Source organism: Abrus precatorius, unplaced genomic scaffold, assembly GCF_003935025.1.
Source record: "Abrus precatorius isolate BTA unplaced genomic scaffold, Abrus_2018 Scaffold6, whole genome shotgun sequence".
Taxonomy (NCBI): Eukaryota; Viridiplantae; Streptophyta; class Magnoliopsida; order Fabales; family Fabaceae; genus Abrus; species Abrus precatorius.
The window spans coordinates 25,230,741-25,257,561 of record NW_020874406.1 but is presented as its reverse complement, the minus strand read 5'-3'; the positions used below and the strand labels follow the sequence as shown (position 1 = coordinate 25,257,561).

Sequence of the window (26,821 nt, the reverse complement as noted above, 5' to 3'; positions counted from 1 at the left end):
AAATATAAATAATTTAAAACTATCAAATACGTAATATAATTGATAATTTTTTTTATCTTACACCAGTTATATTTAATATAAATTTAATTTTTTATTCAATAATTTATTTTAAAATTAATTGTTAAATTAAAAATTTTAATTACATATATAATATTTATAAAATTTTAGATAATTTAAAATTATTTAATATCTAATTTATATACATTAAAATTAAAGAAATATATACTTGTAAAATTCATGAAAATATAAGTACTTTGGATCAGAGGAATAAGATAGGACAGTTACGGTGCTATCCTGAGTAGTCTGAAGCGTGTGAGTTTTTCCTTTGTATCAATTACTCATCCTCTTGAAACAATGAGCTCATCTGGGGAGCGGGAGACCATTGCAAAAACGTTAAGCAAGGTATTGAAAAAGTACAATGAGGATTTCCCAAGCTATAGCCAAGGGCTCCTGGCGGAACTTGAAGCGATAGCCAGGACCATAGAGAACAGCAGTGGCAAAGAAATTTTGCAGCAGCAGCTTGGGGACGTGCTTGCTGGTTGGGAGAAATTGAAAGAAGCACCCCCCAGCGATAACTCGAGGAGGTGGTCTATCAAAGCCAAGTCTTCCGGGAGTCACCACCTCAGCGTCGATGAAAAAAAGAACAAAGTGGTAGAGGACCTCAAACGCTTTATACGCACGGAAAAAATTTTAAACTGGTGGAAAAATTTGACTGAATCGGAGCGTGAATTTCAGGGAAGATTGGTTGGGAGAGAAAAGAAAGAGGAGAAAATTATACATAAACTCATCTCGCTGGGTGAAAATAATCACCCTGCCCGTCCTGTCCCTGTGATTGCCATTGTGGGGCTTGCAGGAATAGGAAAGAGCAAACTCGCCCGCCACATTTACGAGAATGACGAAATCAGAAAGAAGGTTGGCTGCCCGGTTTGGGTCAGTGCCTCTGACAACCCCTTTAACACTGAATCCATTGAACAATCGGTGGTTGAATCCAATCCCACAGGAAGAATTTTTTTAATTCTGGATGATTTGAGAGTTGAGATTGGAGACAATGAAGTGAATGCATTGCAGCGCGGTATACAGAGAAAGGATGCTCGTCTCTCTTTTGCGGCTATAATGATAACCTCACGGAGCTGTCTTGTGGGCAGGAACATTGCTGTTAAGCAGTATCACTTGGCGGGACTTAACGAAGAGGCAAGTCGGACTTTGCTTCAGGAAATTCGTGGACAGGGTGCGGGTACCAGCGTCACAGACGACATGACAAGGAAGATGGCGGGGCAGTGCAGAGGCGTCCCTCGAGCGATAATAGCAATGGCGAGGCTGCTCAGCTCTCATGGTGCATCCGACCAATTGGCTGAATTGACAGAGAATTTTCTAACCGTAACATACTCGTGTTACCAGGAGCAGCTTCTTGACAAACCCTGCTTCACTTATCTTTCCTTGTTTCCTCGAGATTGCTTGATTGATGCGAAGAGGTTAATTTGTCTGTGGATGGCGGAAGAGTTTGCCAAAACGGAAGGCGATGGTCGTAATCGATTGAGGGAACTCTGCGAGAGTGGTATTTTGCAAGATGTGGAAGAAGACGAGCTCGGTTTAGTGAGCAGCTTCAGATTGCACCCCCTAATGCATGACGTGGCAAGGTTCGTAGATCGGGACAACATCACCGTGGATCCAAACGGCCAAAAGGTTCATAAGAACCCTCGGCGAGCCTCGTTTGATCTCATGAGCTTAGACTTCTCGCGTGGAATTTCAGCTCTCGGAGAAGAGGCAAAAGAGCTCAAGACCATTCTTTCCATCTCCGAGACACAGTCGCGGCTTCAGCGGCAGAATGCAATGACGGCGCCGGTTCTTGATAGTATATTCAAGAGCTTTAAGAAACTGTGCGTGCTGGATATACGTGACTTGAGGATTGTTAAGTTGCCCAACTCCATTGGGGACCTCGGTGACTTGCTGCATCTGGATCTCTCTCTCAATAACATGGACAAGCTCCCTAATTCCATAACCAAGCTTTCCAAGCTGCAGACGTTGAAACTGTCTTGTTGTTACCACCTCAAAGAATTGCCAAAGGACATTTACAATCTTACTAACCTCAAACACCTGCACTTGGATGGATGCCTGGCTCTCACTAACATGCCTCGCAAAATGAACGAGCTCAAAAATCTATACTCCCTGTCCGCTTTTGTGGCTTCCAAGAACGATTCCAAGGGAGGCCTTGGGGACCTCGATGATCTCACAAATTTGGAAGGGGATTTGGAAATTTTGTGTCTCAACCGAGTGCCGCAATTCCAACAAACCCAGAAAACCATGTTCTTGGAAGGCAAACGCAGCATTCAGCGCCTCACCCTAGGATGGGATACCGAGGATGAGAGAGAGGAAAAGGAAGAGGAACAACGCCATAAGACACTGCTACAATCTCTTAAGCCTCATTCTGAACTAAAAGTTCTAAACCTTGTGGGCTACCAAGGTTCGGGGCTTTCTGATTGGTTCTCTACCTCCCTAAATCTCGTTAAGCTAAGCTTGTGCGACTCCGGATGCAAATCTCTCGAACCACTGAATCAAAACCTCCCCAAAATCAAGATTCTCGAACTTCTTAGGTTGGACAATCTGGAATACATTGCCCAAGACGCTAACAATAACACTGCATCTTTCTATCCAGTCCTGGAGGAACTTACAATTTCCGACTGCCCTAAGCTCAAATATTGGTGGCCAACGGAGAAAGAGCTAAAGGAAAGACCCTCGTTTGCTAAAATCTCAAAGCTATGTGTCTCTGACTGCCCTCTCCTAACTTGCATGCCTCTCTGTGGTGCTCTTGATAAAGACCTTTTCCTCGTCGATTCCAGCCTACGACTGATGGCCGATGCGATGAGTCAACAAGGGGGTCTTTCCCAATTGAAGTATCTCCTGATTTATGGCGTAAGGGATTCCTACCAGCTAGACCAGTGGTTCAAAAACTTGAATTCCCTTGAGAAACTTCACATTCAAAACTGCAATAATCTGAAGTTGTTGTCCCTTGATTTCCAAAATCTCACCTCACTCCACCGTGTTACCTTTGCGAACTGTGCAGAATTCAATCCTGACGCCTCAATCAATCTGAAAAACCTACGCTATCTAGAGTTGATAGAAATTCCAATTCTCAAGTCTCTTTCATTTGACGAGAGTGTTACCTCTCTGCGGGAACTCTATCTACATGACTGTAACGGTTTAACGTCTATTTCGGATACTATAGGCAATGTCACCTCACTTCGTAAACTCGAAATTTCTAAGTGCAACAAGTTGGAATCGATGCCCAAAGCGATGGAAAAGCTCAAGAATTTAAGTTCCTTGATCATTTCGGACTGTGCCTTGTTATTGCCAAGGTGTCAGCCAGAAACCGGGGACGATTGGCCACAAATCAAGCATATTGGCAAAGAAAACATCCAGGTGAAGTAAATTTTTCAAGCCCAGCTTGTTCTTGTCAGGTATGTGAACTTATGATTGATATCAACCTCTTCAATATTGTTATTGAACTCTCCTTACTTACGATACGCCACTTTAATTTCATTTGATACATCATTTATCTCATTTCGTGTTGTAGTTCTGGTTATGGGTTTGTGTTCGGTTTTTATTCTGCAATATTACATTGTCTCGTGTTCGCTGTTCAGGTTTTCTGAAGGAGCCGGGAAGATCGATGATGATGGTCAATGGCATGGATGCACGCACGCTGGATTCAGGATTCGTCGCTACATGCCATGATAATCCCATTCCTGGTTTAAGAAAAGAAGACCAATAAAGTGCTTCCTCCATGGCACACCAAAAGATTTTTCCGCTATTTTTGTAAATTTTATTCATCAGCTTATATTTGCTCGTAGTGTAGAATTTGTTTATGAACAATGTTTCCTTCACTTGACACTCCTTCGTTTTTATATTATTTCCACACTTTACCTTTTTGGTACAAAGAGGGAGATCAGGAGAAACTCAAGTAATCTGGGAAAAGTATTATTAAATACTAAATTATTATATTTAAAAATTATATAAAACTATAAAAAAGAATATTTTTGTTACTTAAATTTATATATTTTTTATATAATTTTTAGTATTTTTAAAAATTTTCAGTTAAGGCATCTGTATCATTTTGAATTCCTATATTTTTATAACTTTTTTTTTAAATCTCACATTTTAGTGTATATATATAAGAAACGTAAGTTTCTCTCCTTTTGTTCCCATAAAAATGTGGCGTTGAAATTGTATAAGAATAAGAAATGTCACTATATCGTTCTTGTTTGTGAATATTGATGCATTGATGTGACTTCTTTTGGCGTTTGACCAGTTAATTTGTGTATTCTAAGTGATTTAGCTTCTTTTATCTTTTTACGTTTTCTTAGTTTTCATTAGCCAGTAGACTTGACTCCTACAAAATAGTTTAATTTTAAAACAAACTATACATTTAAAGGAACAAAATATCTTAATAAATTAATTATTAAAAAAAAAAAAGGAATACCTTGGTGGCACTATAAAAAAAATACTACTATTTACTTACATTAGATTTATGAGTTATGTGCTTCAATATTCATTTTAATATATTTTTAGTTTCTTTTCATGAAAGGGAGGACTAAGCTCTAAAGAGCGAACTTGCTCAAAGGTTGATTGATCAAATAGCGAGTTAACACATTCAAAAGAAGCAGAAGTAAGACAGAGTCTAGGACGTTGAGCATTAAGTTCTTAGTTTCAAAATGGATAAATGTTTAAAATAGATTATATATGTAATTTTATATATAATTATACTATGTAATTATATTTTATATTTCAAACAAATTTTGTAAAAAAAAATCCAAGTTAACAATTTCAATTATATTATTTTAAATTTATAAAATTTTAAAGATTAATTCAACTAAAATAAAACTTTATTGAATATATTTGCAGCATTTTTTAATATTATTAAATAAAATATAATTTATTTTAAAATAATTTTTTATTTTATAGTGTTTTTAATTAAACGTCAATAATTAATATATATTAATAACCGTAAATTTAAGAGATAATATTTTTAAAAGTAAATTTTAAGTTAAAAAATTAAAAACAAACTAATATCATATACTTAACTACAATAAAATATACATAAAATCTTTTTTGTACCTTCAGAATAACCTCTACAATATCATCAACCATATTTTATTCTAGAATATATCAAATATTATTTGTTTTTGATATATTTGTCTAGAGAAAAAAAAGTATTTCTATTTATCTATCTATATAGAAATTTAAAATAATATTAATTCTTATTCTTTTACTGATACTTTTTTTGTCTATATAAAATATTTATACAATGTTAAAAAGTAAAAAAAAAAATTCATTAATAAAGGTAAATCAATGAGTTTAGCAATTGATTCTAATGAAATAATTAAAAATTTTATATGTGCAATTTCTTTTCTTTTAGATAGATAAATAAGAATAAAGATAGTTGTTACGTAAAAATAGAATACAGCAATATTCTTTGCATAAAATTACTAACTAGCAAATGTACTAGATAATTATAGTAAGTAATAAAATTTTAGAAATCAATGAGTCTCAAGTATCGTCCACAAGAATTTTATTTTCAATTACCACTTCACAAATTGACAATTAGTTGAACCATATAATTCATTTGGAAGATTTGTAACATGTAAAAAAATGAAAATTAAGAACAATAAAAGGTAATAAATTGTTGTAAAACAAAATACAAACTTTAAATTGAAAATGCTATGTGAAAAATACTTAGGAATCACTTCACCAAATTTTCAATTGCAATATAATCATGTTCTGGACTCTTGAGAATTTTAATTGATTGATAATCAATTTTACCTTTTTAACTAAAGGATAATTCCTTGCTTTATTGATCCTAATATTTAATTAAACCTTCCTAATTTCTTAGGTGAAATTCAATTAAATACTACATTAAGTTCTAGAAATTATAGGATTATTAGATCGTGATACTTATTCCTAAAATATCAATAACTTAAGCATATAATTCAGATATGAGAAATAAACTCAATTTTCATTGATGAAGATTCCTCTAAGTTCAATTGAATGAAGGATTAGTTCACAACTGTATTAAGAACAGAATTATATACTCAATTCAATTAAAATCTCAAGATTCAGATCCAAAACTACATCACAATATCAAATCTGGATCCATAGATCTTTAACCAAAAGGTTTAAAACAACATTACAATATAAGAAGGAGAAGTAAGAGAAGAAGAAGACAAGGAGCAGAAGAGCATCTTCTAAGACCTAATCTTTACCTTGATTCCTCTAGCAATGAAGCTTGAAAGTTGCTCCTAATCTCTCTCTCTCTGACTTCTCTTGGAAGTTAAAACCGTTACAAAGTGAAAAATAACAAAAAATGAATAAAAGTTCTCCAATCTGAACTTCTAACTTCTATTTTCGCACTTTGATCTTTGAGGATTATAGCATGAAAAGTCTTCTAGAAGCTTCTACAATTGAAATAGGAACTCAAATCATCTAAAGTCGACACTTAGAAGTAATTTTTAAAATTTTGTTATTTTGCGTGCACACTTTAAGTGGTAAGAGTGTCCACGCATAAGTGTTCTGTATGGAAAAGCCTCACATGTAATTACTCTCAACACATAGAATGGACACGCACAAGGTTCTTCAGAATTTTTGCTGCTAGAGTGTTCACTTTCACCACTTATCATCTGTTTCTTGTTCTTTTAGGTTCAATTCTTTTACTTTTTTCATTTTAATATCAACTTCAAATTCCCAGCTCAAGCTTCTGCACAAAAATTAAGTTTTTTTAAGTAAATTGTTCAGAATTAAAATAAAATCTAAAATTCTAAACTATTTACACAATTATGAATATTTATGTAATTTTTATGATATTTTCAAGTTTACTTACCACTTTACTACTTATTTATTAACAAAACTATATTAAAAAAAATAGTAAAATATGAATTTATCAATAGTATAATTATTTTTTACATATATATCTTATATATTAATAATAAACAATATTATAATTTTAATATATTCCTTAAAGCCTTAAACATGCTTTAAACAAAATATGTTCAAACTATTAAATGGTTCTTCATAAAGCACAACATGGTTCATACTATAAATAATTAGTTGAAATAATATTATTTTTTTAAATGTAAATTCATGTTCATATATAAATTTAACAATATATTAACAAACACATAAATCAACCAACAAAATTTGTTATAACTTAATATGTGGTCTTGAGTTTAATTTTTATTAAATATATATGTATTAAATACATAGAATGAGAGCTTTGCTGTCTTTAATACTCTTATTCAATTTAAACAAAATTACCTCTAATAAACAATATATATAATTTAGAAAAAAAAAATGTAACAATACATGAAAAAAAAAAGTTGTTCTTCTTAAATCTCGTCGACATAGATAATTAAAACAAATTGACTATCCTAATATTTAGGTCGATTTCAATTTCAAGCCATCAGATAACTCAGGTGTCAGTTTGAGTACTTACAGGGTGATCAGGCAAGTTTGAACAATTTATAACTTTTGATATTGACTTGCTTCAAATTTTGGTCTCTTATTCACAAACTTTGTTCCTCTTATTATGCTCGTCTTTTGCAAAATCTCTTCAGCTAACCTTCTTCCGAAAATTGGGAAAGATGTTCGATGGTGGTTGTTCAATAGGGAAAGTGTTTTTAAAAGAAAGCACATACAATCAAGGATGCCTGCATGGCAAGAACAACAATAATCAGTTAACACAAATATCTTATTACGACCATGATCCTTTTGGTCTCGTCTTTGTTATCTTTCTCTAATTATAATCAGGAAAGAAGAGGAGTCTATGGGAACTATAACAGTGCAAAAACGAAATTAAGATTTCATCTTTTCTTTCTTGATTAAGGATTGGTTAGGTTGAGCTACTAGTTGGACCAGTTTAGTTGTGTCTTAATGAAAATAGGTATAGAAAAGTTTTTTGTTTTTTTGGTTGAAATAGGTATAATTAATTAAGAAAATTACAATTCGTATCCGATCAAACCAACCCCTTAAAACCTAATATATTACACCTAAATTGACCCGCATTTAATCCTTGCTTAGCATTTTTGAGCCTTCACTTGGCCCAATTTCAGTCAGGCCATTTAATCTAATCTGCCTTTGAAAGTCAAACCTTTTAGTGTCTAATTTTTCAAATGTTTACAACTACAAATGGATGAGATGGACATGTTAAACACAAACTTAAATAATAAGAATGTAATTAAAATCAATAATCAGATAATAAAATATACAAACTGATTTAAAAGAACTATAATAAGAAATAAGAATTGACAAAATTATAATAAATAGATAGAGCCATAAAGCACGGAAGTAAAAATATTACTAGCAACAATTTAAATTCATAATCAATGCATGTCTTGTCTTGATGTATTCATTAACGTCATGCTTACAAGCCCAACTAACTTTTCAACCCATAAAAAAAACTCAACCCAATCAGTGTTCACTATCCACTAAAATAGCTGAAGACCTAATACCCATTCATTTAGAGTAAATGGATTTTGTTTGAGTTTAGAAGAGCAGGGTTTGAAGGAAGAAAGAGAAAAAGAAGGTTAAATTTTTTTCTTGTTTTAAAGTTTAATATTAAGAAAGGAGCGTGATAGAAATAATTTAATTATATAAGTAATTTTAAAATTAATATTTTTTTAAAAAATTATTACTTAAAAAATTAACTTTTTTTTATAAAAAAAATTATAATTTTATTTGTGAAATAGTATGAAGGAATAAGAGAGAGAAAATTTTTCAAAATAAGAAAACTCAAAAGATAAGCTTTTAAAAATTTTAGAAGGTTTAGAAAAACCTCTCAAAACTTTTTCCTCCTAATTAAGCAATTTCTAAACAAAATTAAACTCCTTCTAACCCTTTTTCTCCCTTCTCTCCTCCTAAACCTAACTCCCAAACATAGGATTAGGAAAATTCTACAAATCTGACATTGACTGAAAAAAAAACCCCATTATATTGATCCGATCCCCATTTATATTCGTGCAGTTCATTTGAATTGTATAAACCTTATTTAATATTTTGATGTAAATTTTATTATGACACCTCATTTTTGTTTATTAAGCGATTATCGACTTTGACCATGCTACTCTTAAAAATGGGCTTACAAGTTTTGTTTTTGCTCACCTCTTTTTGCTTTTTACTGCACCCACAGCTAGGGATAAAAACAAGTCAGGCCGCGGGTCTGTGGCCTAACCTGGTTTAGGCCTGGCCTGAGCTGTTTATAAAGCTTGTTAAGCCTGACAGGCCAGCCTGTATAAAAAAAAAAAAATATATATATATATATATATATATATTATATATTATATAATTTAAAAATAGAACTGTCAAAATATATTAAAATAATTAAGTTATTTAATAATATATTTTTTATATTCTTAATTCTGTTATTATTAAATTAATATATTATGTTATAATTTTATTTATTTATAATTATAATAAACAGAAATTATATTCTATTAAAAATTAAAAATATTTATACATGATTACACTTTTTAAATAATAAATTATTACATTTATTATATTTAAACAATTTAAAAAATAGTTAAGTTTTTAAACATGAAGAAGATGTAGTCAAAACTAAACGAAATAAAATTTAAAAATAAAATAATAAAATAATATTAACATATTTTTTATACTTTTAATTTTATTATTATTAATTTAATTATTATATTAATATATTATGTTATAATTTTTTTATTTATAATAAATAGAAATTGTTTAAATTTAAATTATATTTTATTTAAAAGTAAAAATTTATAAAAAAATAATAACAAAATAAAATAAAAAATTTATTATAATATATATATATATATATATATATATAATCAGACCATGTAGTAAATAATATAAATAATATAATTATAAATAAATTATATAATAATATATATTTTTGTAACTTGCATATGTTTTAATTAAATTATTAGTTAATTTATCAATTTATATGTAATATATAAGTATGTGTTTTAATTTATTGTATTAGTAATAAACTAATAATTTCTATATTACATTAATGTTATAATGTAATTAATTTTACGTTTATTTATTAATTTAAAATAACAAATTAATAAAAAAATTAAATATTTTATAATTATTTTTTTTAATTTAATAGTTATTATTGTTGTCATTATATATAGTTACTTTGAATTAAATGTATATTTATTTAATTTAATTGATTGGTGTTTACTTTTTATTTTTTTTATTATTATTTATAGTTACTTTCAATATAAATATAAAGTAAATTATTATATTTATTTGAACAAGTTGAAAAGCAGCAAAGTCTTCAAATAAGATTAGAACGCAATCAAAATTAAAGAAACTAATATTTAAAAATAAAAAAATAATATTATATTAATTTATTTATTATATTCTTAATTTTATTATTATTAACATTTAATTATTATATTAATATATTATATTATAATTTTTTATTTATAATAAATAAAAATTATATTATATTCAAAACTAAAAATATTTATACACGATTACAAGTGTTTAAAAAATAAATTTATTTAATTATAAATTATTATATTTGTTATATTTAAACAAGCTGAAGAAGAATAAGACACGATCAAAACTAAATGAATTAAAATTTAAAAATAAAATATTAATATTCTTTTAATAAATTTTTATATTTTTAATTTTATTATTATTAATATTTAATTATTATATTAATATATTATGTTATAATTTTTTATATTTATAATGAATAAAAATTGCTTAAATATAAATTATATTTTTTTTGAAAGAAAAAATTTATAAAAAATGATAAGAAAATAAAATAAAAAATTTATTATAATATATATATATATATATATATATATGTAATCAGTCCATGTAACAAATAATATAAATAATATAATTATAAATAAATTATATAATAATATATATTTTTGTAACTTGCACGTATTTTAATTAAATTATTAGTTAATTTATCAATTTATATGTAATATATAAATATATGTTTTAATTTATTGTATCAGTAATATTTTCTTTATTATATTAATGTTATAATGTAGTTAATTTTATGTTTATTTATTAATTTAAAATAACAAATTAGTGAAACAAATAAAATTAAACATTTTGTAATTATTTTTTTAATTTAATAGTTATTATTATTGTCGTTATATATATATATATATATATATTATATTAAGTTATTTTTATTTATTTTTTAAAATATAGTAATTTTCTTTTAATTAATTCAAGAAATTGTGTGAATGTTATTTTTTTTTTATCAATTTTATATATTTACTGTAACTTTATTTGTTGAATATAAGATATCTTTAAACAAATAAAATGTTTCTAAAATAAAACTAAAATATTTACTATTTATATAATTTTTAAAAAATAAATCGAGAAAAATATAAATATAGATTTTATTAATATAAAATATTTATAATTAATACTTAAATAATATTTTAAAAATTATTTATAAAATTATATTAATATTATTATAATTATTTAATAATTATTAATAACATAGATAGAAATTAAAAAAAAATATATAAACTAATTTGATAATAAAATATTTATATTTTTATTAATATATATTTTTTTAACAGACTTCAGGTCAGGTCAGACCACTTAAACAGGTTAGGCCAAGTTTAAAATAAAGCTTTTAACAGGTAACAAGTCAAGCTCAGGCCTAATAATTATGTAACAGGCCAGGCCTATTTAGAGTAAAGTCTAACCTAACCCGACCTGTTTTCATCTCTACCCACAGCGCGTCTATTCTGTTTGCTTTGAGTTGTCTGTGCAAGCAACAGACGAAAATTTCATAAGCAACCGTAGATAAAAGGCTGAGTTTTAACCAAGCACAAGACCAAAAAATGCTTTAACTGGGCACACGTATTGCATGTAAGGCTACGTTTCAACTAGATAGCAGGCTTGCCATGAAACAGAATTCATAAATATTCCTTTTTTTTCTTTATTTTCACGATAAATTATTTATACAGGAAACCATGTAATGGACAACACCCTGGTTCATTAAACTATATTGCTCAATGCGAACACTAACTTTGAAGCTGCACACGACACAGAATTCACACACTACATACAATCCAGGTTGATTTGAATGAGTTAAAAAAAGGCAAATTAGGAATGAAGGATCATAGAGCATAAACATCTCTTAAGACTAAATGGTCAGCTTTAATACAACTTGAACTAGAAACTATCCGGAACAAGATGTTGCTCTTGCTATTAAGTTAGGTTATCTCCCTGAAATGCAGCATTCAGTGGTAAGTAATGCTAATGACCACCCTGCACAGCCTCTGTCAGCCCACTCTGTTGAGTGTCATTACCCACATGCTGATCATTAGTGCTAGACCTAAGACCATCATTCCCAGGTTGTTCCCCAAGTCTCTCCTGCATTTATTAAACAGTATGCTCAGTCTTCCCATAATCTTTCAGATATTAAGGGATTCTAGCAGAGTAGAGTAGGTTAGGCTCGTTTAGTTTTTTAAAAAATATTTTCTATTTTCACTTTTAATTACAATAATCCCACATTATTTTCACTATATTTCTGTTTTTCAAATATTTGTATAGGAAATAGTCAAACAATGAAAATAATAATAGGTTGTTTTCACTGTTTCTTATACAAATATTTGAAAATAGGAAACAAAATAAAAATAAAGCAACATTTTTGTAATTAAAAGTGAAAAAATAAATAAAAAACATTTTCTCAAACCAACAGTACATTATTTAGTTATAACTCAGTTCATCTAGGTCTATGGATAACTTTTGCTGAATCAACAATTCAAATGTGCATCACCTTAAGAGCTGCATTCTCAGAGAGTAACTGCTCATACTCACTCCTGATTCGACTTACTTCTGACCGGAGAGAAGCATTTTCTTCTTTCAAAATCTCGGCACGCTGAGCTAGCTCATCACACTCAGCCTGAAAAAAGGAAAAGAAATTAAAAAAATAATAATCAAACAGGAGTTAGATATGTGATAATTATGATCAACCAATCATAAGGAAATTGCTATAGGGTACTCCATCACCTGCTTACGCAACCTGGATCTGCGGGCAGATTCCCTGTTAGACTGCTTCCGCCTTTGCCTTTTTAGCTCTCTTTCATCCTAAAAGTTAACCAAAAAATATGTATATTAAAACAAGAGGTGTGAGGAGACTGATAATCCGAGATACAACTTTAAAATCAGGCCTCAGACAAGAATTAAGAGCAGTATTGCAAATTTTTAATTAAGGTCAATCAGAAATGTGTGTTCCCCAGGTGAAAATGTCAAAAAAGGCAATGGGTAGTTATAAACTCCCTATCTGAAAAAGGGAACAAAAAATTTACTTGGAAAGAAACTAAATGTAAAATAATTCTGATCGGGAACAATATAACTTAATCAAACAATGAGGCAAGCACAAGAATAAAAAAACAAAAATGAATGAAGAAGCTGGAGGAACAAAATGAAATAATTATATAATCCGCAAACACCTGGGTGAAGATGCCAATCAGGCATTGGTGCTACAACAAAGCTTCTCCTCCAGAAGGGAAAGATCAATTCTAATATGCCTATCAATTCTTAAGAAGGCTTTATGCCCCGGTTATGGAACTGCTGCCAACACTAAATATCCAACGTAACTTCACACATGCATCCCCTCCCCTCAAACACACAAAAACTAACAGCCTTTTACTACTTATTTTTCAGTTCCTTTCTTGGCAAATTAAGAAGGTGCAACATACTCGTGTAAAACAGTTAGGTAAGCCCATTGGCTGAGTCAAACTTAGCATCTACTGAAGAATCAGTAATCTATAGCAGATTAAGAAATCCAACAAGCAATCAGTAAATTGGCTTTGCTAGAGATTTAATAAGTAACCATTCCAACGGAACAATGCTTTCAGCAAGTATCACAACAACATAGATATACTCACTAAAAGAAAACCACCTTTTTTCTTTGACTAGGTATCCCCTCAGGCCTGCGAGACTAACCCTCAAGCTAAGGGTGGTGGTTAGGAGAAAACAACCTTTATGAGGCAAAGTTTGTACCCACCAAAGTCTAAATAGTCTGCAGCAGATTAACCCCCAAGTACTGATGTGTATAATCAAATGAATACATATACATAAAACCAAGAGATATCTTAATGAAGAAATACGCAGAGGGCATTTGGTTAATTCGCTGACAAGATTCATAGTTTGAAAGTTGATCACCAGGTTGCCAAACATGTCAAGACTTAAAATTCAGTACTAACTTTGAATAACTATTGTCAATGTACTCACATGCCCATATCAACCTTAATATTAACGATCACATAAAGCATGCCAGTTACAAACTTTAACTTTTCCAACTATTTTTTCACCCTACAACTTAGAATCCTATTTTATTTCACAACTCCATCTCCTTTTAGTATTTTTTTTGCAAATAGTGATCGTTTTCAAAATGTATTGTGAAGTCTACAAACCTCCAGCATGCACTAAAAGCTATAAAATCTCATTATGCACTAAAAGGTAGACCTTATTTTTTTCACATTGAACAGCCATAATATGTTATCAAGGAAATATGCATCATATCATCAGTACGTTGTCAAGAGTAACCTGTAGCCAGAGTTGTGACTGAACACTATCACGTGATCCAGTAGTAACCATCCCTCCAGCAACTGCAGTAGATGGAACCTTTCCACGCAGTGCAGGAATGTTTGATGAAGTTGGTGTACCCCAATAATCCATTCCTATGTTTAAGTTTGTTGTGGGACCAGGAACAGCTCCAGGAGCACCACCTGCAGAGATAGGTATGATAGACATAGTTTGATTGACCACTGAATGAGATGTATTTAGTCCCCCATTTTGAGGAGTATGTGCAGAACTGCCATTTTGAGATGGTTCATCTGTAATTCAATAGAAAAAAGGTACATTTCAGCACAACAGAAACATTATGGGTTTACATATAGCCCTACACAAAAGAAAGTTAGAACTTATATTGAAACAACACAAAGTAAGCATGCCAAACCTTCAAAAGAATCCTGCCTGCCCCCTGATTTCAATTGGGAGTCCTATAAAAAACCGAGAAACAAATAACTATCACAATGATAATAACCAAACAGTTGAAGAGCAAAAAACACAAATAAAGTATTTATGGCATCATTCGGAAGATAGTCAGTTGAATGTCCAATAAACATAAGCAGCATGAGCTATGTACCCCAGTACCATGTCATATTCTTCACCCAACATCTAGTGCTTAAACATTATTGACATTTATAAATTTTTTACATACTAAACCTACAATAGGTGTCAGGAAATAACAAGATTGAAATCCATTAGTACTTCATGATATTTTGTGACCAAAAACTTGTACTAAGCTTCTAAATACTTTATGCTGATTTTATAAATTACATAAGCTCTTTTCATCTTGAGACTTGCAAATTGCAATTCAATGCTTACTTATAATTTCCTAGCTTTTAAAAGCATAGACAAAGAATTTCAAAAGTTGTTAATCGTTTAAGGCCCTCTATAACATCATCTATACTGGGTAAATTACAGTTCTTAGTTTTTAGAATAACGTGATTAAATTCTTCTATCAGGATAACAATCCTATAGGAATTATGTTTTGGTGGTATTGAAAGCACGACACCATTCTCTCCAGTTTTAATTCTTACATAATTTCAAACTTTGCTATGAAAAAATATTCTTTTTACCTCTTTTTTTTTACATATATTATACTCCTTAAAATATATAATTACTGCAAATAAGTGTTAATGGGCACATATTGACAACATAGTGGAAAACTGACAACTGTCCCTGAACTTACATTCTGAGAATTAGCATCACTTCCTTCGCTAGTACCCTCACTTGCACTTTCACCACTGTAAATCCAAGATTTCCTATCAGCGTAAGTCACCAGTATGCAATCACAAAAGGCAAGCCAACATACTCAACAGGCTTGGAAAAATAAATCATTTTTCAAACCTAAAATTATATTTTCAGTTGTTGAAAGGAAAATATAGCTACAGATAATAAATTAAAAAATATACATATACCAAGTAATTGCATAGGGATCCTCAGACATTTGAAGATAAATATTAAATGCAATTTCTGCAATCTAAACATTAAAATATCCAACAAAAGAAGTCCAACTTAATTGTAAAAGAGAGCTTTCACTTCATCAGACTAAAAATTTGAAAGGACACTAATGATGGAAACATAAACTTCAGGAAGTGGCTAGTGCTTTTACTCCCAACTCAACAGTATATGCTATTCTGAATCCCTAAGCCATTTATATTTTATCATTGTGGTTCAGATAATACTAGGGTCTGAAAGGCTGCAACAAAATCACTGGTCAAAGTGACCTATATGGAGTTGCTTTGTTTGAACAAAGTAAAATAATTTTCTAGCTTTGTTTCCATGTTCTGGAATACCACAAAAGTATGACCACAGATTTTATTAATATAAAGATATGGATACAGATGATACAAATAATACAAAGACAGTATACTGATTACTGAGTAGTGGCTCATATTCACTCATCCAGTTTGGAAGCCAAGAGTACACTCCTGGACATGTCACACTAAGTTCTATTAGGTACATAATTTAGCCCTCCAAATACATATTAGTTAGATCATTCCCTAGCTAGAGAAACAATGACCAATGATAGTGACCGGTGACATGTCATAGAAAAATACTAACACCATGTCAAAAAGAGTGGATGCATTATACATCTCATGTAGCATAGAATTCACAATTTGGCAATTAGCAGGCTGCAGGACATTTGGGAGCGAAGTGTGTCTTTCTTAGGCCAAGCAGGAGTTCTTTGATACAAATAAGAGGGAAAATGATTCAATAATCAACACAATATATCTCACCTTTTTGAATGAATTCCATTAGCAGATGTCCCTGGTGTTTTACCATGTTCATTAGTTTTCCCGGTGATCATATTCAAACTACCCAAACTTCCTTTTGATCTTTTGATTGGCAATTTTTCCTTCACCTCAGGAGGCTTACCATCAGCTTCCATGCTGCCAGGAGTATTTCCCTGCACATGAACTCATGGGTTATGTTTCCTTACTTGGGTCATGCAGGGAAGGGGGAAAAGATAGACAAAGAAAAACAGAGAAAGCACAAAAGTGCAGAGAGGGAAAAACTCACTGAAGCCTCAGCAATGCCATTTGGAGAAGGCATGGCAAAAGGACTAAAAGGATAAGATCCCTGTATAAATTTGAGGCAATTGGCAAACAGTGGTGGGTGAATTAGTGATTTCAACGACATGATAACTTCAAAAAAGCATAGTTTGCAAAGAATACCGGAGGCATGGATGGATGAGCATATATGCCGCCATGGGGATACATTGCAACATAGGGATGTGGTGGAGTACCATAGGGAGGCATAATATGCTGCAAATAAAAATTTCATTAATGAACCAAAGGAAGAATGAGACAGAATTTGAACAAGATATTTCATATTGTTAGTGAAGTATAAACTAGTAGTAGACATGGTAGAGAACGATAGAAAGAACAAATAATGATAACCAAAGAAGACCATTCAAGTTCAACAATCAAGGGCCAAAATCTATAGAATTCATTAGCAAAGGTAAGAATAATTTTCTGCTCCTAGTTAGCAATTTCAAGCCTGTCCTTTTTCACACATACAGCTTCCTGATACAATAATTACACCTAAAGCATGCAAGGAATTAGAATCATCATTAATCATAATATATGCACAGAATCATCATTAATCATAATATATGCACATTTGAGAGGCAAGTATTTCCCAAGAAAAACTGCCCCTAATGATAAGAAAGTCACAAATTACTATAAATTTTACCAAACAATGATTTCAAATGCTACCAACCCCCACCACCATTGCTATGAACAATGCTCCACCTTTATAACTATCAGCATCAACAAAGAATGCTAATACAGTCACCATCACGGGTGCCATTACCAGTGTTCAATTGATATCCCACAACCATCATTCTGGCCCCCATCACCACCATTGCCATTGCCTAACATTTAAGTTGCTGTTTCTGCCCATCATTCCAGCCATCTTGCTAAGTTATCTTTCAAGCAATACTTATCTCTCCAATGTCTCATCTCCACCGTCCTTTCTTTTTTCATTTTACAGCATTCATTTGTAACAAGCTTACAACTTTGCAAGTTTTAGCTTGATGGGGAGTGTTAGAATATCAAGAATATAGTTCACAATACCATCATTGTATGGACTAAGGGATAATTTAACATATCTTAGGATTTGTTTTCATATTTCATTATTTTCCATGATTTGTTTTGTTATATTTGACTAAGCAAAAGCACAGGGTTAAAACATTAAACAGTATAATGTACAAGAGATTGGGCATTAAAAATATAAGAGGCAAATACCTGGACACCCCACATATAAGGGTGAGCTTGGGGACTTGATGCCAAAAACCCATGCGGAGGTATAGGAGAATATGCCTATCAAGAAAGCTGGAGAAATTAAAATCCAATCTTGACAATAATAAAGATGATAAACTAACAAAGACTTTTTTTCATTCAAAACCTGAAAGCCGGACCAGTCAGGATTGATTGCTCCAGTGCTGGTGGTTGAAGATTGCTCCTGGAGAAACAACAAATGCTTTCGGCATCAAACAAGAACTACCTACCATTAACTATCAATATAGATAAAATAAAAGAAACCCAGTTAGACCTGTGATGTAGGTGGCGGCGTCTTTGACTCCTTCTCTTTTGGGGTTTTATCCATCTCACTGCTGCCCATACCTTTATATCAGTATCTTACAAGAATAAAGTAAACCATTCTGCACCAAACGTAACTTACGTTACAAGATAGCTTAAGAGACACCATTCTCCATCAAAACTCAATCAATTTCCATCATTGTAAAGTAAGCATGTTAAACAAAACACTTGAACCATATGCCCCTGTGTTGAATTAATCCACAAAGTTACAACCTTTATATCACCTGTATTGGCTGTCCTGTCAACAGTGAACTAATACATTACCCCCTTTTCCCTCCCAATCAATGTAAACCATGCCAAAATCCAACCCTTAGATGTTGCCCTACATTATCTCCAAACCCAAGATAGCACTCACAAGTTCCGCTCACCTCTATAATAACACTACGACATGAATCTCTACCAAAATTGACATAGCAATAATAATCAGAGCTTAGAAAATCCAGGTTGCAAAGTGAAATTCATACATCTCAACAAGCTAGCATATGAATAATTCAATATAATTCATGGCAAATAGAGTTGAAAAATTTTCAAATTACCACTCAAAGAGAGACTGTGGATCCTCCAAAGCTGGAACAGAAGCAAAATCAAAACCTGATCTGCCGGGATGACGAAAATAACAAAGAAGCGACAGCTAAATACTGAGAAAAAATTGAAAGAGAAATAGAATTCAGCGAAACACGAGGGTTAATCGGGGAAATTTATTTGAGAATTGTAGCTAAATTTTGATCTTGATTTTATTTAGGAATGGATGAGAAGGGTACAAAGAATTAGGGAGAGATCGAAAATTAGGGTTTGTTTGGTTAAGGTTAATGTTTGGGTTTGGGTGTTCACGGAGAGGAACCCATGGGTCGTCGTACGGTGTCGCTGTCCAGTGAGATTTTCGTTCCCATTTTGCACAGTTTGTGAAATCCCCATTTACTCCTTTTTCCCACAGTTTTTTTGGTTCATTTTTTGCATTATATTTTTCGGCTTTTACTTCAACGTTGCCGATATCCAATATCCTACATAAAGATATTCCTATCCGTTAACTTAAACACTCACAGCCTTATCATACCCTTAATCTTCTAAGCATAGTGTATACTTATCTTTTTAATCACTACATTACTCATTCAATAGATAAATATAGCATAAAAGAATTTAATTTTTCAAGTCAATACCATGCATAAACTTTGTTTTTCTTGTCTTTTTAGAAATATTAATGTTCATATTCATGTGTTGTGCAACATATTATAAATTTTTATAACATGTTTGAGAGAAATATTAATAAATAATAAAATTTTATTAAAATTTATAGCATTTAATATTATTAATATATTAAGTTATATGATTTTTTTAATAAAAAAAATTAATACTATGTATGTATTTTTTAGTTTAACTTCCATAAAATGAAAATAAGTAAAAAAAAAAAAGAGTGGACAGAGAAATAAAAATTTATCCACCGTTATTTAAAGTTAATCTATTTACTAAACATTTTAATTCAAGGGCAGATAAATTTTCATTTTTTTTTACTTTATGCTTTTCTTCAATTTTTAAAAAATTAATTCAAATTCTTATTAAATGTTATTCAACATGTTAAAAAAATTTAATTTTAGTTTCATTGTATATGTTTACTTATTCATAATATAAATGTCAATATAAAAGTTGTTGTATGATTTTTATGTATTTCTTTTAGTAATTTGTATTTATTTTATATTTTTTTTCGTTTAGCCTTTTAATTTTTATAATTTAGTAACTTAAATTTTTATAATATGAAAATGATTAAAAACATATGTATTTTATATAATTAAATATAAAAAATTTGAATATATAAAAACAAACACATCTGTATATGCTTTTTTTCATAAATTTTAATTTAAAAATTTGCTTATTTTTTATTTATTGATATTTATACATAATTTGTGAATACAAATTCTTTAATTGATGAGAATATTTTGGAAAATTTTTAAATAAAGATGTTTTTAAGATTTTTTTTCCATCATTTCAAATTGTTAAGCATTTATTTACTAACATAACATTGATTTCAATTTTAAATAATTTATTATTTAGTCTCGTAATCTTTTTATTTAATATAATACAGCATTTATGATTAATAACTATAATGTATTTAAAATATTATAAGATATGTTAAATATTTAAATATCTATTTAATATTTTTAAATTATTTATTTAAATTTGATAATACTCGCAAAAAAAAAATTCATTAGGTGTATTAGATTATAAGTGTCATTACTCATTAAATTGATTTAGTGTACTTAAGTTTGGACCCAAACTTTCAATTGTGGATTAGATCTAAAAAATTATAAATTTAATTTTAATATATTATAAGTGTAAAAAAATTATATTATCAATTTATTACAAAATATGGCAAAGATGACCTTTTATGTAAATTATAGAAGTTAATAAAATTTAATTATACTAAAAATTACGATTAAATGATTGTGAGTACATTCCAATTAAATTCAAAGAATACAAATTTCACAATTTTGAAAAATATAAGATATGATATTAGTTTTATAATTACTCTCATTTATTATTGTAAATCTTGCATAAAACTGAGTTGAACAAGTACTGATACAAGCACGACCAGCATAGTGTTTTCAATCGCGCTCCCACTCTCTCTCCACGCTGTTACCGTTTTAGCCTCCGTTCGAATGGCCGATAAGCTCGACCAACAATGGCTCGAGGAGGTAACACCGTTTAACCCTCTTTCTTGATGATAATTGCCTCTTCTCGGTAATGTGAAGCTTTTTCGTTGTTGAAACTTCTAACATGTCTTCTACATGTTTGAAGAAATTCCGGACGTGCTTTTAAATTTGAAGACATAAGATATTTATAATTTAAGAAAAAATTTATTTTATATAAAGAATTTCTTATAGTAATAAACTAAAAAATGTTAATAATGTAATTTTTTAACATATTTCTTTTAATAAACTTTGTTAACATATCTCAGTGTGGTACTTCCAAAGAGTCTTTTATCCGTTATAATGAGTCTTGTGACAACATGAGGATTAAAAAAGGAAAGAAAGAGATGGATATTTCTCACATTTGGGATAGCGTCTTACATAGTTTTGTTATAGCATCTATGAGCTCCTTAATAGGTCTTATTTTGTCTTGATCCCAATTCAAGACTTAACAAGATCAAACTACTGAATCTTTGAATCAGAAATTCTGCAAAATTGATCTTCCATTTCTATAAAGAACAGAATCAATAATTTTCTTCCAATAATTCCACTCTTCTGAAACACTTGAGTCAGTAGACAACATGCATAGAGGGTATGTGATTCTATTTACATGTCCTATAAAGTATATGAAATCTACTTGTGCCTCTACACGGGCCAATCATATGTAGAATTAAAGTCTCTTAACTGATCCCTTTTAACTATAGTTGTCAGTTATTCTCTGTTTTGATAAATAATATGCTGAATTGGTTATTATTGTTGTTAATGAGGAAATTGATTTCATAAAAATAAGTGTTATTTTTCCCTTATTTTTTGACATTTTGCAAATACCAGCTGGCAAAGAATGAAGCTACCATGGAAGTTGATGATAGGGATGACGATGAAGATGACGAGGACGACGACAACGATGACTAAGGATATTATAGAAACTTTTGTGCAAGAAGAACCTGCCCTGCCACCCCCTCGCAACAGACCCAGAAGGGAAGCTTAAATTTACATCGCGCCACTAAATGTATAGTTTTTTCTTGGATGATCATGCTGCCCTAGAATGTGGAGGGAGGGGCAAGGTAGGTGTCTTTCTTTTGAGCTTGTAGTTTCCCTCAGTTCATGTTGAATAGTTTAGCTTGTCGTCAAATCTCAATTGAAAATGCAGTAATCATGTAAGATGAATCTAAATTGTAACCTTATAAAGGTTTATAATGTAATCAGCATTTCATTAAAAATATACTATTTATTGAGCGAAATACCAAAAATCGAAATGGTAAGTTCATTATGTCTTCATAGTTTTTCACACTTAAACATGACAGGTGTAAAATAGTTTTATTTTACTCTTGATTTTAACAACCATTATGAGCGAACACAAATCCCTTTGGAGTTACTTAAAAGGCGACCCCTCTCTTGATTTATGTTACTTTAGCAAGCGATGAATAAGACATTCGACTTGGCAACAACCTTACGTCAATTGTCGTTATAAACATTATAAATCCATGAACTTTGAGATTATGCTGTCAATTCATGAATTCAATTGATCGACTGGAGTGGGAGACTTAAACTAAATACGTCATTTTTTGTGAACCGTCAATTTTTAAAATATTGGACGTGTGACGGGAAAAAAAGAAGAAATTTTGATGTACACTATAAGTTTAGAAACACTCGCACAATAGCCAGAAGCAGCAGAAAATCACGCTTAAATGTAAGCTCACGAACCTTTCACCTAATGAATATCCTTCTTGAAGTATAGCTTTGTAATTGATATTATCGAAATAAGAAACATAATATCCGAAGTGTTAGATTTATCTCGGAGAAAGAGGGTTGGGGGGTTGTTTGCAGTACCTTAACTTGAAAATCACAAGGATTATTTACAGATGTGAGTATAAAGCATCAGACTTGATACTTGAAAATCATTTTGTCAAAATTTCTGCAGTGCTAATCCAACCAAGTGCGATTAATGAAATGCTGAAAAATACAGACAAGCATGAATTTCAGATCTGGGATCCCTTAGTGTTGCGGCAGTGGCACTTTCATTTGTTAAAGCAGCATTCTCCGCATCTGAACATGCAACCATGACCATTTGGTTCTCAGGGTTATCATGGCCAAAGTCACAGGGTTCAAGGAAACAGCCCAAGGCATAGTCTTTGAACCATGGGCTGGTAAGGTTACGTCCCAGTTAAAGCTTACTTCGGTCTAGCAGGGTTCCAAACACATTTGTTTATCATCAGGCTCAGGCTGTTGTGGAAGAACCACAATGACGTCAAGGTCTCTGTTGAGAAAATTATGTCGAATTTTCTTGTAACGTCAGATTAGTAAAAGTAAAAAATAAATGCGGAATATTTGCACACACAAAATTGATAACGGAGTTCATACAATAATGCCTACGTCTCTGGACTGCTGCAGATATATTACTGAAAAAAAGGGAATACACTCAATGTTTATATAACACTTAAAAATACTCACAACCACTCAAAACCTATAACTCAATTATACCCAAAAGCTAAACTATTTTCTCTCTTTTACTTTCTCTTATTTGCTCTCTATTTCTCTCAGAAATGGGATGCGAAGAATGGATGGAAGAGCTTCGTATTTATAGGCAATAAAGCATCACAATTTGCTAATTTTTCAACCAAAGTTAGGCACCGAAAACGCTAACATTCAACCGAATGTTAGGTACCGAAAATGGCACACCGTTCTTGACTTTTCAACAATCTCCCACTTGAAGACTGATTTCAATCTATCTTCACACCTCAATCAATGTAGCAGTCTTTTCATGATCTGTTATTCTAGCAGGCCAACTGAAGTTGAACACAACTTCAGTTTGTCAATAGTCACCACCTTTGTTAGCATGTCTGCTGAGTTCTTGCTTCCTACAATCTTTTTCAATGTTAGCACCTCATCCTCAAGCAGAGATCTGATGAAGTGATAACGTATATCAATGTGCTTTGTTCTAGAGTGAAACACTGAATTCTTCGCCAGATGTATTGCACTCTGACTGTCACTGTGCAAAACACTCCTTTCTTGGATGAATCCCAGCTCTGTTAACAAACCTTGAAGCCATATCAACTCTTTACTGGCTTCTGTTACTGCTACATACTTAGCTTCTGTAGTGGATAAAGCAACAATCTTCTGTATCCGCGACATCCAACTGACAGCTGTAGTACCAACAGTAAAAATGTAACCGGTGGTACTTCTTCGGTGATTGACTTCACCTCCGAAGTCTGCATCTACATAGCCTTGTACTTTTAATTCTCCTTTTCCAAAGTACAAACACTTCTTTGTTGTGCCCCGTAGATACCTCAAAATCCACTTGACTGCTTCCCAATGAGCTTTTCCTGAATTTGCCATAAACTTGCTTACAACTCCCACTGCATGGCCAATGTCTGGCCTAGTACACACCATTGCGTACATCAAACTTCTAATGGCTGAAGCATATGGAATCTTAGCCATGAAGTTTCTTTCTTCCTCCGTCTGAGGGGACTGATCCTTGGATAGGTGAAAGTGACTGGACAAAGGTGTGCTAACCGGCTTGACCTTGCCCATGTTGAATCTTTGTAAAACACGATTGATGTACTCCTCCTGAGATAACTGCAAAATTCCTCTTTGCTTATCTCTCGTGATTTGCATTCCAAGAATCTTCTTTGTTGGACCTAAGTCCTTCATGTCAAATTCTTTTGACAGCTGCATCTTTAGATCTCTAATCTCGTTCATATCTGAACCTGCTACTAACATATCATCAACATAAAGTAGCAAGATGATATAACTGGACTTATATCTTTTGAAGAAACAACAGTGGTCAGTATTGCACTTCTGGAAGTCTTCCTTGTGCATGAAGCTTTCAAACTTCCTATACTACTGTCTTGGGGCATGTTTCAGGCCATACAAGCTCTTCTTTAATCTGCATACCATATTCTTTTTCCCTTCTTCTGAGAAACCTTCAGGTTGATGCATGTAGATTTTCTCATCTAAGTCTCCATGAAAAAATGTAGTCTTCACGTCCAATTGCTCAAGATAGAGCTCTTCACTAGCCACAATACTTAAGACAGACCTGATAGTATTGAGCTTTACAATTGGAGCAAAGATTTTAGTGTAGCCAACTCCTTCTTTTTGCTAAAATCTTTTGACAACTAGTCGGGCTTTGTATTTCTTGGAGCCATCATGATCCTCCTTCACCCGATACACCCATTTGTTGTGAAGTGCCTTCTTTCCTATAGGTAACTCAGCTAGTTCCCATGTCTGGTTGGAGATCAACGACTTCATCTCGTCTTTCATAGCAAGCTCCCATTTATTGGCATCTATGGTCTGACATGCTTCTACATAATCTTCAGGCTCTCCTCCATCAGTCAACAACATGTAGTCCATGTATCTCCTGTTAGGCACATGAGGTCGAGAAGACCTTCTCAATACAGGAGTTGAAATAGGAGCCTCTGATGTGTCAGACTGCTGCTCACTGTTCTCTTCAGTTGATTCCTCTGACTGAGGATTCTCAACTACAGGATTTTTTGGGACATCATCCACTTCTGCATACACTGGCTCAATCTGTTTTGCATTGTTGGCACTTGGCTATGCTTGTCCTTGTACATCATTCTTTCATTGAAGATTACATCTCTGCTGCGGATCATCTTTCTGTTTTTATCATCCCATAGGCAGTAGCCAAACTCATCTTCACTATAACTGATGAAAGTGCACTTCTTTGATTTGAGATCAAGCTTACTCCTGCCTTGATCATTAATGTGCATATATGTTACACAGCCAAAAACTCTAAGATGTGAGAGTTTTACCTCTTTTCCACTCCATATCTCTTCTGGTATTTTGTGATCCAATGGTACCGATGAACCTCGGTTGATCAAGTAAGTTGCTGTGTTGACTGCTTCTGCCCAGAACTGCTTTGGTAAGCCTGACTGCACACGCAAGCTTCTGGCTCTTTCAGTCAACGTTCGATTCATACGCTCAGCTATACCATTGTGTTGAGGCGTACCTGGCATGGTCCTCTCCATTCTGATCCCGTGCTCATAGCAAAACTTCTTGAATCTGGTGTCTTCATATTCACCACCATTATTGGTTCTGATCTTTTTAATCTTCAATCCTGTTTCATTTTCAACCATGGCTTTCCACATCTTGAAAGCCTCAAATACTTCAGACTTATATTTCAGAAAGTATACCCATACCTTTCTAGAGTAATCATTGATAAAAGTCACAAAGTATTGCTTCCCACTAATGGATGGAATAGATGTTCGACCCCAAACATCAGAGTGAACAAGCTTGAGTCTTTCCTTCTTTGGGGTTCTTCCACTTGTCTGAAAGCTAACTTGTTTTTGTTTTCCAAGTATACAGTCTTCACACATGTCAATTTCTACTAATTGAAGACCTGGTAGCTTACCATTTGAGTGCATGATTTTCATCCCTTTCTCACTCATATGGCCTAGTCTCTGGTGCCATAGATTGGGATTTTCATTTGCT

At 31.8% G+C, this 26,821-nt stretch overlaps 2 protein-coding genes across 4 annotated transcripts; one reads left to right on the top strand and one right to left on the bottom strand.

Annotated features, from left to right (window-relative positions):
• The first annotated feature begins 280 nt into the window (after nucleotides 1-280).
• Nucleotides 281-3,927, top strand: LOC113868374 (putative disease resistance protein RGA3). Of its 2 annotated transcripts, XR_003505359.1 has the most exons (3): nucleotides 281-2,910; nucleotides 3,062-3,455; nucleotides 3,639-3,927. XR_003505359.1 is itself a non-coding variant. In XM_027503853.1 (2 exons), exon 1 carries the CDS (start codon nucleotides 355-357, stop codon nucleotides 3,424-3,426), a length of 3,072 nt encoding a protein of 1,023 aa, XP_027359654.1. In that variant the 5' UTR covers nucleotides 281-354; the 3' UTR covers nucleotides 3,427-3,455; nucleotides 3,639-3,926. The 2 variants fall into 2 exon arrangements, 1 of the variants encoding a protein (XP_027359654.1); XM_027503853.1 differs by having other exon boundaries at nucleotides 281-3,455; nucleotides 3,639-3,926.
• Nucleotides 3,928-11,879: 7,952 nt separating this feature from the next.
• Nucleotides 11,880-19,624, bottom strand: LOC113868375 (bZIP transcription factor 16). 2 transcript variants are annotated; one of them, XM_027503854.1, is made up of 13 exons: nucleotides 19,229-19,624; nucleotides 18,646-18,754; nucleotides 18,499-18,555; nucleotides 18,339-18,413; nucleotides 17,265-17,354; nucleotides 17,110-17,169; nucleotides 16,827-16,996; nucleotides 15,776-15,830; nucleotides 14,978-15,020; nucleotides 14,566-14,855; nucleotides 13,024-13,101; nucleotides 12,791-12,916; nucleotides 11,880-12,384 (listed from the first exon to the last, which is right to left on the bottom strand). In XM_027503854.1, the coding sequence occupies exons 2-13, from the start codon at nucleotides 18,712-18,714 to the stop codon at nucleotides 12,268-12,270; spliced, it is 1,230 nt and encodes a 409-aa protein (XP_027359655.1). In that variant the 5' UTR covers nucleotides 18,715-18,754; nucleotides 19,229-19,624; the 3' UTR covers nucleotides 11,880-12,267. The 2 variants fall into 2 exon arrangements, with proteins under 2 accessions (XP_027359655.1, XP_027359656.1); XM_027503855.1 differs by having other exon boundaries at nucleotides 11,977-12,384; nucleotides 12,832-12,916; nucleotides 19,229-19,576.
• Nucleotides 19,625-26,821: the final 7,197 nt, after the last annotated feature.

Coding starts and splice junctions, on each gene's coding strand:
- LOC113868374 (XM_027503853.1), top strand. CDS start 355: ATGAGCTCATCTGGGGAGCGGGAGACCATTGCAAAAACGTTAAGCAAG.
- LOC113868375 (XM_027503854.1), bottom strand. CDS start 18,714: ATGGGCAGCAGTGAGATGGATAAAACCCCAAAAGAGAAGGAGTCAAAG. Junction 15,831..16,826: donor AATGGAATTCATTCAAAAAG/GTGAGATATATT, acceptor TTGGATTTACAG/TGGTGAAAGTGCAAGTGAGG. Junction 15,021..15,775: donor GTGATGCTAATTCTCAGAAT/GTAAGTTCAGGG, acceptor GGTTTTTTATAG/GACTCCCAATTGAAATCAGG.